Genomic DNA, 13657 nt, shown 5'->3' with positions numbered 1-13657 from the left:
AGATACCTTCTAACATCACAGCTGTACAGCCTTTAATCAGAATGTCTTTAGACGTCAGAGAGTGGATTGGAAAGTGTTAAATTGCCTTGATGGTAAATTATTTTAATGACGCCATGATGGATTTGCACGCTGTGATGAAGGCTGATCAAATTTTCCCTCTCCTTCATTTTACACTTAGGGGTGCATAGGTAATATGGAGAGGTTTCCGTTAACCCTGCGTCACCACTCTATAATATGAGCAGCTCCTACCCTCACCCATTGTTTTCTGCCCTTGTAGATTGTAAGCCCTCACAGACAAGGTCTTCTCTCCCTCTATAGCAGTCTGTCACTCATTTAGTTTATGTGTATTGTAGCCTATTTATAATTTTCCAACATGTACAGTATAGTGCCCTGAAGTTAATGGCACTTTAAAATAATCATTAAAAGAAACAGAAAGCGCAATGACCTAGACCATGGTTCATTTTAGCCACAGGCACTGTACTTAATAAAACTATATAATTAAATGTTCCCTTAAGGCTGACCAAAGTCAATGTGTGAAAAATTTAAAATTTATAGTTCCCCTTCTGCTACGTCATGCCAGCAAAGACACGCACAAACAATTAAGTAACCCAGCCTCTAAAGGCCCATTTACACTGGACGAATGTCGGGCAAGCGATGCCAGAAACTCATCCCAGCATACACCCGCTCCCATGCTGTTACACAGGAGCAAGTATTGCTGGCTCGCTCACAGAGCGGCCAGAATGGGGCTGGGGTGGCTGGAGGAGATTTCTCTCCTCCCTCTCCCCTGCCCCTCTCCATTCACTTTAAGCAGCGGCCGCTCAATACTGAACAGCTGCTGTTTACACTGAACGATCATCGTTCAAGCAGCTTAAATTCCTGAACGATGTTCGTTCAGTGCAAACAGCAGCCGTTCAATACTGAGCATCCGCTGCTTAAAGTGAATGGATAGCAGCAGGTAAGATAGAGGAGTGAAATCTCCTTCAGCCGCCCCGGCCCCCTTCTGGCCACTCTATGAGCAGCTCAGCGATACTCGCTCCTGCGTAACAGCACGAGAGTGAGTACATGTGGGGACGAGTGTTGAGCATCGTTTGTCTGACATTTGTCCGGTGTAAATGGGCCTTAAGCTCTGAGGAAAAAATTTCAGATCAGAACAATATAATGTTAAAATAATATCTTACCTCTGCAACTTTTGGAGGAACTCCATCTCCTAACACTTCCCTGATGAAGCACTGTTGACTCATATAATAAGAAGGACCACCACACGTGCGCTTGAAAGCATCTCTTAGCCTCTTTAGTTCTACATCAGTCACTGTAGAAAAAAAAAGTAAATGAATTAAAATATACTGTTAGGAACGATAGAACAAATACTTAGTGGATAACTGACATTTGTTTCCTGATAAAATACAGTTCAGGGTTTAGAAACATTGACACACAATTTTGCAAGAAACTAACATTAAACTAAAGCATTTTTGCATTTTAAAATAAATGTAAAAAAAAACAAAAAAAAACTAAGTTTTAGTTTTGTTTACGTTCAGGAAAAAAAAAAAAAAACTACAAAAAAAAAAATATATCAAAGATTGAGCCAAGAAGAATCAGACACAAAGGCTGCCTGCACACGAAGGAGACAGATTCCGCATGCGGAAGCCCGTACCAGAATCAGACCCTGTGCCCAGCCGGCATCAGTGTGTACCTGTCTTTTTCTCTTTTCATCCATACAGCAGATGGGTCATGGCGAGCCGCCGGCGCACATGCGCCGTACAGATTTTCTTTTTCAAGGTTTATTTTTTCCGCACTGTCAATTGCGGACAGGCCGCAGGTCGAATCAATGACTTCAATGGACGCTATGTATGCGGACACCGCACAAAAATAGAGCTTGCTGCAATTTTTCCTACACTCATGGAAACCGCAATTGGTTTCCACAAGTGTGCAGGTAGAGCCGATTTCCTATAGGCTGCTATGGACGGCATTTGCTGCAGACCTACAACGCGGACACCGACCCAGGATTACACAATGCAAATCTGTTCATGTGCAGCTGGCCAAAGAATAATGGGGTATATAATATCCAGGAAAGGAAACTAAGGTACATAGAACACATTCATGTAGATGAGCAGAAAAAAATGCAACTCTAGCCCAGTCCAACAGCAATCAGCCCGCAAAGAGCAGTAGAATATGTAATGTAACTGATAAGCATGGAACTCCACATGTAGATGTATAGACTGAAGCTTTTCATGTGATGCACACATAGGGGCAGATTTATTAATACTGTACTAAAGGTTAGACAGGATAAAATTAGGCCATGCAGACACTGTACCAAACGCAGCAAAACATGTTATACACGTCCTCCACACCACCTTATGGCAGCAGTAAGATGTCTCAAAAATATCCCACACCTACCTTTACCCCGTGAATATACAGTCAATTTTCAGGTTTTTGAAAATTTTTATTTGCTATTTTTCCATTGTTTTAGGGATATGAGGGTTTCTTTGGTGCCCCAACTGTATTTTTTAAATAACCCCATTGACGAAACTTACAAAAATAATATTTGTGGAGTGGAATGGGAAGCGCAATTCCACCTTTTGTATGACAGTCACTGTGCAGCATAATTACATTTCTTTATTTTGCAGTCTAAATAATCAGTGATACCAATTTAATAATTTATGGGGGTTTTTTTTTGGTTTTTTTTTAAAGACCTGATCATTACTAAAATATACTGAAATAATCATAGTTTTAACCTTAACTCATGTGAGTATAAATGCTCAAAGAGAACCTGTCACATGCCAACAGCACTATGAACTAAGTTATCATGGCGTTAGGGAAGGTGACAGGGAGCCGCGTGAGGAATTTTTTTTTATTACTCACCCGCTCTCCTGATCCCACACTGTCACCCACTGAAGTCCGTGCATCACATGACAATCTGACTCTTTTCAGATTGCTGTGCGTGCATTCTCCCATTGACAGTGACTTCATAGGCAATCTATTACTATGGCCAACTTCAGTGTACTTAAAATCCATATTTAATCCAGGTTTTGCAGACCGTAATAAATATACTTGTCTGAATCAGGCTTTGCAGAAAAGCAGAACATAATAATTAGAGGAATTATTTTACATAGACTATTTTAGAATATGAGCATTTTATGAAAGCGCTGTATGTGCTATAATAATATACAAAAAGTTAAGCATAAAAAAATTGGTCTCGCCCTGGACAAAAGCTGGAGCTTACAGAGCGATCAAAGGTGACGATGAGAGAATCAGCTTTAATTACTTAAACTCATGTCTGTCTGAGATCTACAATTACATGGACATATTTTGCTGGGATGAAGAAAGCAAAAGATATCCCATTTCAGAAAAAAAAAAGCCTTGTGATACCTTATAATAGGATTTCCCTATTAATCATTGTTAACATGCTCCTACAGTAGAGCTGAGAGGGAGCAGATAAGAGAATTGTTATGCAGGTCACAAAGAATGAATCCAATGGATCTAATTATAACAGTTTGCACACAGATTATTTTAACTACAACCCAACATGGATCATAGCAAAACCTGCTGTGTAGAGAAAATGTAGACGCCAAAACAAAACAGGTTAACAGCAGCAAAAAACATGTTGACAGAAACAGTATAAGGCAACAAAGCCCACAGAAGCATATATGGACGGAGTCAATGAAGCAACAGAATGCTAATAAAGCAACACCGGTTTATTTTTGGGAGCTCTCAAAAGCAATGCAACATGAGGCCTATAAATAACCCAGCCGTAAGCGGCTTACGGCATTATGACAAATTACTTGCACAGAAGAAAATGGCTCACATTTAGTTCTAGGGGACGCACGGTCTACACTCCGGCTTTACAAAAAGCCTGTCAACCAAAAGTGTACAAAACTGCAACATTGTAGAGCTTGCAGATAACACATAAAAAGAGAACCAAAGGCTCAGGAATTGCTTCGTATGAGATAAGGGAATGCTGCAGAAGGTTAGCAAGTAGGTACTTTTTCCCTTTTTTTCCCTTCATCTTTAACTTTTCATTATGAAGAAAAATCTGAACTCATCATTGATTGATCAGCCGGGATTGGAACGCAAGACAAAAAAACAAACATATATGGTCACATCTTTCCTGTTCTGACCGGTTATGGCTCCTTTACGGTGAAGTTCCACCAACGATTTGGGCACAAATTCTGCTGCAAAACTAACACCATTAAGAATTCTATTACAGGATTTAAAAAAAATAAAAAATAAAAAATAAAAAAAAACACACGTTCTGCTTTTTTAATATGATGCTGATTTTTCCATACTACAGAAATTTAAAAACATTATATTGACAGGTTTATTCTATGGGCAAAAGTGCACGCCAAAACATTTGGCAGCCGCAAGCAGATTTGTCCCATTGACTTACAAGGAGAAATCCGAAGCTCGGTGTTTAAGTTCTACTGCGGGTCTGTCCCATTAACTGGGGCTAAATCCACGGCAGAGCTCCAAGATCAACCTCAGAGTTCCACCATGGATTAACATAGTCAGATCAACATTGTAAAAATATAACATGGATATGAGAGATATAAAGCCTGTATGAAGGAGGCCTTATAAACGAAATATGTTTAATATGAGCCTAGACCTTTCTGTGATGATAAAATGTATTTTCATGATGAAAGCTGTAATTTTAGCAAACCATAGCCTTTACAGTTACAACTAGGAAGGATCTTCAAATAGCAGCAACTATCAGTTTGGCCACAGATTGCATAGAGTCCCAGCAAAAAGCAACTTTTTGCACCCCATGTGGCTTTTATCTAAAAGTGGGCCGGACCTAGCAAAACTGGGCAGGACCTCGGCAGATGACCCGATTTATAACATTTGATTGTAACTTGCAGTTGGACTAGATTTCAGATTGTGGCACTTGGACAGCCTGAAGATGCAAATTTATTCAGAGTGTACCCCAAAGTACATTTTTTTGCATTCCACTCTAGTGCACTCTTTACTTAGACCGGTATATAAAACACTGGTCTAGGCAAATCCCCCCTCTTGTCGATTTTCCAATATACTGGTCATTTTTTTTACCTGGGTTATTCTGTACCTTTAACTGCACAACATGCATTTTAATGCTTAAAGGTTTTATTCATATGAACATTGGATGAATATGCAAGCCATTTAACCAGAAGTGACACTTCAGCAGCTCATTCCCCTTCTCTTTTGACATACTTTGGTTAAGAGAGACCCTACGGATGTACATATGCTCGGTATTATTGTATCTTGACATCACCAGAAGCTAGGGGAACGCCCCTGTCACACCTCTAGCTTCCGATTGGCTAGATTCAAGAAGGTCCTAGAAGCAGCGTGTGGAAAGCTTGTTGCCTGACCTGGAGGGTAATAATGCTAGCCTGACACAAATACAAATCCCCAACCCTAATCCTCCAGGGCAGGCCAAAAGCTATGCACAGTTTAGTCATGGAACGTAGACCCCCATCTCCACTGCTGCACAACTGCTCCGCCCTTGACAAGGCGCCACTCAGCAGCGGTCTCATGTCACCGCTGCAGTGCGACATGTGCCGAGCGCAGGCAGCCACCTAGATCCACGGCCACTGAGCACATCTGGGGACCGCCACCTCTCACTTTCCTCCACGCTGTACCACGGAATGTGAAAGGAGGTATTATCAGAGAGGTGGCAGGGAGACTCATCGATGGGCCAGTAAAAGGGAGAGGAAAACGTGCACTTCACTGCTGCTGTGCGGCCGCCGGCACCTACAGCACCTGTGAGCCCAAGCAAGGGCAGACAGGGCAGCTGCAGGGAGACACACCGCGGGACATCTAAAACAAAGCCGGACACATGTAATTCAGCGCTGCTACTACGCCACTGGCTGAAGGACCTGTGAGGCAGAGCAAGGGGAGAGCGTGCAGCCAATCACAAATAGGGGCGTCAACCCGCTGTCAAAAACCCTGTAACTTGACTCCACGTCTACTTCCCGTGGCATCAAGATACAAGAATACCCATATGCTCAACATAGCCTCTGGATCAACAATGGGGGAGAATAGGCAGAACTGGATGTTCATCTGTCTTTTTTCAGCCTTCCATATCATGTTATTATGTGTTACTATGTTACATGAAGTTGTTTTCTACAAGCAGTAGACAGCTTTGTTCCCACTGCAGTGATCAGTATGGTACTGCAGTTTACATTCCATTGCAATGAATAAGAACATAAACTGCAGTACCATGCAGGGCCACTTCAGTGGGGACAGAGCTGTCTGCTACAGAGCGTATTTCTGCTGGAAGTAGAGTGCAGCAGTCTACGTAACAGCTGATCGTTGGGATTGCTCACTAGCAGGCCCCTAGAAATATGCGACTGCTGTCCCCTCCTGAGGATAGGCCATTAATAGCTTATGACTGAAAAAAACCCTTCAAGCTGGCCACACAATTAGGATTCTGATCACCCGCAATGCGGCCAATCGAAAGTCATGGGGATCATTCATATGAGTAGTCCCTCCAGTTACAGTCAAGCGGTTTTCTGGGATGGTGTAAGAGAAATAAGATACACTCCCTTGTTAATTGTTCCCTGTCTAGTCACTTCCACTCAGAACTTGTAAGTGCAACGTGAATGGTATGTGACCGCTGCTAGCTTCTTACAGGTTTGGAGTGGTGGTGACAAGTGTCTCTCTGTTCAATGCAGGAGCCATAAAGACCACAATGGCACTATCAACTGGATCTGGCCAATCATGTCATACACTAGTCATTTTGGTTGTGTTTGGCTGAAATTTTCCAACAAATCGGATGGTGTCTATGGCAGGCTATAATGTGCCACAGGCAATCGTGAACAATCATTCATGTCAATTTTACCACCCATGTTCACTCAAAATATACTTCCTTGCATGTCCCCCACCAAGCGCTGCCCTGCTATTAGTCAATGTAGTCCTGACAGTTGAATAGAGAAAAAAGCCTTCCCTGGTCATTCTTAACACCTGTAACACTGGGATGCCTACAGGACGTATCCAGGGCAACCTGGGTATAAACGGAGATGGTGATGGTTTCTAGAGCTACAGACACAAAATCTAAAGCAGAACCACACTGCAAACTTATAATAACTTTTGGTTATCGTTCAAAAGAAAATTTACGTAACCTAAGTTAACTCACCTCAGCTTGTACACAGGACTATTACTCTATAAAATCCTAGACAGTATCCAAAAACAGAATCCCATCATTTAACACACAAAAGCTGATTGATTTAAAAAAAATTAAAGGTTAAGAGAAAAAAAAAAAAATAAAAATGCTCAGCCACAAGACAAACAGCATGTAAAAATATGGATACGAATGTTCTAAATGGTCTTTATGTGACGCCGGAGTTCCCTGCTACAGCAGAGCTGGAGGGTCATACTAGACCCTGGGCAGCTCGCCAGTGACTAATGTCACCACAGGGGTTGTTTTCCCCTGTAACTGGGGCTCCTATGGATGTCCAGCTACAGTGGAAAAGTGTCAAATAAAGTTAAAAAAAAAATAAAAAAAATATATGTCCCCCAGAGGTCTTACATGACGTCATTGGGGGACATTGATAGTAAAAACATAATACATTAGTAAGACAGAATTTTAGAATAAAACAATACATACATAAAAAAAAGAAAATAACCCAAAACTGACGCCAATCTAAAACGTCGCCGTATGCGCCCTGTAATCCAAAACCATACAAATCAAAAGGTGCGAAACAAATAGAGAAACCTGTTCCCGTACTTTATTTTAGCATAAATATACTAATTTAAAAGTATAATTTTAAATGTTAAAAAAAATAAAATCATTTTTTAGCTTTTTACCCCCAATAAAACACACACACAAAAAAAAAAAAGAAAACACGAAAAGAAAAGGGAGTGGAAAAAATATTTTAAATTGCCCTATATGTCACGGGGAAAAAAACGCAGCAAAAGTAATTTTGGTAGGTAAAGGAAACAAAATAGGGCAGTAAAACCGCCACATCAGTAAAATCCTTAAAAAGGGTCTGGTCCTTAAGGTACAAAACAGCCTAGTCCTTAAGGGGTTAAGTATAGACTGTCCTAAATGGCAACTATGGAATTTTCTGTCTTACTATGGACGTTTTCACTTGGCCGAGAAAATTGAGGAGATTTGTGCGTTGCGAGACACACAAGTGTTGCACGAATATAAACCCCAATCTTTTGAATGGGGTCATACACATGAGCGATGTTTTCACGCATCGTGATGTGGGAAACAAATCACAGCATGCCATATCTTTGGGCAGCTCTTGCATCACATCTCCCAGCATTCTCCATGGGGCCGGCCTCAGCGTCACACTGCGTGCTAGGTGCACACGGTGTGCTGTGATGCAAGGTTTCCCCATAGAAAACAGGAGGATCACTAATTTCCTGAAGTCTCCATGAAGTGATGCGAGGCGGTTTTGAGGTAACCCCCGCCCGCATCCGTAGGTGGAAAAAAAAAACAATAAAAGCCCGATATCGCACTCTCCGTTAGCCTAACAGAAAAAAAGAAAGAACCATTTTCCGTATAATATAATATGTGGTGCATGGAGTCAATGATAGTAGACTGATTTTCACTGATTCATTCCCACTTGCTTTATATTCATTGGGTATAATAAGCGGATAAAAAAAAAAAAAAAATACAACGTTTTATTTTACTGCGTATTAAGAGCAATAGAACGCTATTGCTCTCTATGGGTGCAGAATAAACGCTGTACATGCGTTCTTTTATATGCAACATCACTAAGCGATAGAGCAGTAAATTAACCCCTTAGTGACCAAGCCTGTTTACGCCTTAATGACCAGGCCAAATTTTGCAAATCTGACACATGTCACTTTAGCATGGAAAAAGACCAGAAAGGTTTTGCATATCCAAGCGATTCTGACATTGTTTTATCGCCACATGTTGTACTTCATTTAGGTGGAAAAAAAAGACCGATAGAATTTGTGTTTATTTATTAAAAGCGCCAAAATTGGGAAAATTTTGAAAAAATCGTCATTTTTTCACATTTCCAACTGCAATATCTCAAATATGTGCAAACATAATATAGAAATTTTTGCTAAGATTTATATTTCCATCCGTTTACTTTATTTTGGGCGCACATTGGAAAAACTTTCGTTTTTTTTTAACCATTTAGGAGACGTACAAATGTAACATTACTTTTCAGCATTTTGAGGAACACTTTGTTTTCCTACACCAATCCAAGATTGGAAAGGCTCATAGGAGTCAAAATGATAGATACCCCCACAAGTGACCCCATTTTAAAAACTACACCCTTTAACGTATTCACTGAGGGGTGTCATGAGTATTTTAACCCCACAGTTTTTTTTCAGGAGTCAATGCAATTTAGAAGAGAAAAACAAAAATTTCATATTTTTGCAAATATGTCATTTTAAAGACAGGACTTTTTTCTATAGTACACATGAAAATCAGGATTTGCACCCCAGAATGGATACCCCTGTTTGTCCCGTGCTCAGAAACATACCCATTGTGGCCCTAATCTTACGTTTGGATGCACAATGGGGCCCAAAATGAAAGGAGCAATCGGTGGCTTTCGGAACAGAAATTTTGCTTGAAGGAGATTTAGGCCCCATTGCCCACTTGTAGAGCCATTGAGTGACCAAAACTATGGAGAACCCCCACAAGTGACCCCATTTTGAAAAGTAGACCCCTTAACGAATTTATCTAGGGGTATAATGACTTTTTTGACTTCACAGTTTTTGAATGAATCTAAGCCAAGCCGAAGGAAAAAAATTACAATTTTCATTTTTTTGGTAATTCTGTCATTTTAAAAGCAGTTTTTTTGTACAGCACATATATGAATGAAGACTTGCACCCCAAAATGGATACCCCTGTTTCTCCCGTGCTCAGAAACATACCCATTGTGGCCCTAATCATATGTCTGGATGCACAATGGGGCCCAAAATGAAAGGAGCAACCGGTGGCTTTCGGAACAGAAATTTTGCTTGAAGGAGATTTAGTCCCCATTGCCCACTTGTAGAGCCCTTGAGTGACCAAAACGATGGAGAACGCCCACAAGTGACCCCATTTTGAAAAGTAGACCCCTTAACGAATTTATCTAGGGGTAGGATGACTTTTTTGACTTCACAGTTTTTGAATGAATCTAAGCCAAGCCGAAGGAAAAAAAATATGATTTTCATTTTTTGGTAATTCTGTCATTTCAAAAGCAGTTTTTTTTGTACCACACATATATGAATGAAGACTTGCACCCCAAAATGGATACCCCTGTTTGTCCTGTGCACAGAAACATACCCATTGTGGCCCTAGTATTACGTCTATATGCACAATGGGGCCCAAAATGAAAGGAGCAACCGGTGGCTTTCGGAACAGAAATTTTGCTTGAAGGAGATTTAGGCCCTATTGCCCACTTGTAGAGCCATTGAGTGACCAAAACGATGGAGAACCCCCACAAGTGACCCCATTTTGAAAAGTAGACCCCCTAACGAATTTATCTAGGGGTATAATGACTTTTTTTACTTCACAGTTTTTGAATGAATCTAAGCCAAGCAGAAGGAAAAAATTACGATTTTCATTTTTTTGGCAATTGTGTCAATTTAAAAACTGTTTTTTTTGGAAAGTGTACATAGGAATGAAGACTTTCGCCCCAAAATGGATACCCCCATTTGTCCCGTGTTCAGAAACATACCCATTGTGGCCCTAATCTACTTAAAGGAAACATAGCTAGGTCTATAATGGAAGGAGCACCCGTTGGATTTCAGGGTACAACGGAATAAATTCCAGTCCCCATTGCCCACAGTTAGAGCCATTGAGCGTCCAAAACGATAGAGAACCCCCACAAATGACCCATTTTAAAAACTAGACCCCTTAACAAATTCATCTAGGGGTGTACTGCATATTTTGACCCCAAAGTATTTGAATGAATCTAAGCAAAGCAAAAGGAAAAAATTACGATTTTCATTTGTTTGTCAATTTTGTCAATTTAAAAACTGTTTTTTTTGTACAGTGTACATAGGAATGAAGACTTTCACCCCAAAATGGATACCCCTGTTTGTCCCCTGTTCAGAAACATACCCATTGTGGCCCTAATCTACTTACAGGACACATGGCTAGGCCCATAATGGAGGGAATGCCCGCTGGATTTCAGGGCAGAACTGAATAAATTCCAGGCCCCATTGCCCACTTATACGGAAATTGACTTCCTAAAAATAATCCCCCCCCCCCCCCCCCCGCCATCCCCATTTTTTGGCATTCCCTAAATATTAGATAAAGGTAATAATATAAATGCGTTTTATGTCCGAAGACAGGGGTAATTACGGAGGCTGGTTGGGCTGGGCACATGGGGCAGGAAAACCGGGTATCCCCCCTCCTCCTCTCATGTATTTTGGGGGGTATTTCGTAACCTCAGCGGCGGGGATGGGGTGTAGAAAGTGGCGCTGTGAGGCTTTGTAATCTTGCCGCGGTGCGGCGGTCTCACAGAGAAGGCGCTCAACAAGCTGCTCCTGGAACTGCATGAAGGCGAGCGTTCCCGGGGCTTCTTGTAAATTACGGATTACAGGTAGCGGTCTGAATAACGCCGGGCTCACGTAGCCGTAGGCGGAATCTGCTTGCGGAGGCCCGCAGCGGATTCCAGCTGTGAGCCCGGCTGTGACCCTGCGTACGGTTGCGTAATGTACTGCACATAACTGCCTACTCACACAGGCGGTTTTTTGTTTGCATTTCCCGCACCGTCGCTTAGAGATGACCCGGGTACCCGCAGCCCGTACACAATGTGTTTGCATATGGGGTGCGAGTATATCCGCGGTCATAGAGCACAATGGGCTCTAGGTCGCAGATATTCGTGGTAAAATATAGCATGCTGTGTTCTGTTTCTGCGAGTGGATTACGTAATTCCGACCCGCTAATTGGGGGGAATTGTGTAATCCAATGCATGCGATTGATCCGTGGATTACCGCTGATCAAGCGCATGCAGAACCTGTAATTCCTCTCTGGTCACGCGTGACCGGCCTAATGTTAGTTCGCTACTTTATCATGTGACTGGGGACCGCTCAGCGAGGCCGCCGGTCACTGCTCCAAGCACTCAGCGACCATTGGTCGCTGGGAGCAAGGAGATTTAACATTTCCTGGGCTTCCCGGCTCCTGCGAATGTGTCCGGCATTTTGCCGGCGGGCGCATGCTCAGCAGCCGGAAGGGTCCATGGAGGATAATCGCATCTGGATTCAAATGCGGAAGCCTCCGAGAAGATGTTTCATCTCCCCCCACCGATCGCATCGGTGAGGGGAAATGAAACTGCCACTTTTTAAAGAACTTTTACGTGATCGCCATTATGCATTGGATAACGGCGATCACGTGACCAGTAACCGCTCACCGCGGCTCCCCGTGACATCTCCAGGCTCTTGGCTACCTTTTGTAGCCAGTAGCAGGGAGATTTTATATTTCTTGGGCAATCTTTCACTTTTGCGCATGCGTCCGCCATCATGCTGACGGGCGCATGCGCCGAAGCTGGGGTAAGATCCGCGGATCAACATCCCACCAGGGAACGAATCCGGGACCTTGGGTACGTAATTTCATCCCCCCTTACGGATACGATCCATAAGGGGAGATGAAACTTTAACTTTTTAAACTTTTTTTTACTTTTTACTTTTTTTTTTTTTTTTTACTTTTTAACTTTATATGATCACCGTTATCTGATGGATAACGGTGATCATATGACTGGAAACCGCATACAGCGGTCCCCAGTCATATCTCCCTGCACTCGGCTATCTGTGACAGCCGGGTGCAAGGAGATTTTGAATTTGCCGGGCTCGCCGGCTTCTGCGCATGCGCGCCGCATCGGCACATCGCAGAAGCCAGCGGGGGGTCCAGACACCGGCCGGAGGACATCGGCGGACCTGAGGTGAGTATTTTCACCTCCCCTCATGGATCCGATCCATGAGGGGAGGTGAAACTTTTCTTTTTTTACACTTTTTTTTAACTTTTTTGCGATCGCCGCTATCCATTGGATAACGGCGATCGCGGTACCGGGGACCGCTCACCGCAGTCCCCGCTGACATCTCCTGCCTCCCGGCTACCTACAGGAGCCGGGAGCCAGGAGATTTTAAGTCTCCCGCGCCGCCGGGCCTTCTGCGCATGCGGCTGACGTAATGCCGCCAGGCGCGCATGCGCAGAAGGACGGCTACGGCGCCCGGAGCATCGGGACAGCTGGGAGTCGTGCGACGGACATCGGTGAGTAATTTCAGCTGCTCCGATGGATCCGATCCATCGGAGCAGCTGAATCTTTAACTTTTTGGGCACTTTTATTTACTTTTTTGCGATCGGCGCTATCCATTGCATAGCGCCGATCGCAATGCCGGGGGGGGATCCGAACAGCCCGGGATGACAGCTCCATGCTGTCAGCTACCTGCGGACACCGACAGCATGGAGCTGTCACGTCCACAGCCCGAGGGGCATTATTCTCTGCAGGAAGCATGTTTTTACGTCCTCAGAGAATAAGGCCCACTTCGGGAGGACGTAAAAACACTATGGGCTGGTCGTTAAGGGGTTAAAAAAAAAAAAAAAAAAAGGCTGACTGCACATGCCAGCGAGATACGCAGAGTTTTACCACACACTCGCGTGAACACAGCCTGTGACTTATAATACTGAACATTGGGAAATGTTCATTTAATTAAATGTTCATACTTCTCTCAGAAAAAAAAGTTTGTAAAAAAATATATAAATAAAAAAAAT

At 42.8% G+C, this 13657-nt stretch overlaps 1 protein-coding gene across 2 annotated transcripts in view; it reads right to left on the bottom strand.

The window, feature by feature from the left end:
* Window positions 1–13657, bottom strand: part of USP32 (ubiquitin specific peptidase 32) — a 229128-nt gene that overhangs the window by 175587 nt on the left and 39884 nt on the right. For both annotated transcript variants that reach the window (XM_066575111.1, XM_066575112.1), the window contains exon 2: window positions 1179–1309. In XM_066575111.1, coding sequence (XP_066431208.1) covers window positions 1179–1309 — 131 coding nt within the window. The remainder of the gene's footprint in view (window positions 1–1178; window positions 1310–13657) is intronic.

This window comes from Eleutherodactylus coqui, chromosome 1 (genome assembly GCF_035609145.1).
Source record: "Eleutherodactylus coqui strain aEleCoq1 chromosome 1, aEleCoq1.hap1, whole genome shotgun sequence".
Lineage (NCBI taxonomy): Eukaryota > Metazoa > Chordata > Amphibia > Anura > Eleutherodactylidae > Eleutherodactylus > Eleutherodactylus coqui.
Note: the sequence above shows the minus strand (reverse complement) of the source record. Positions and strands in the feature narration are given on the sequence as shown.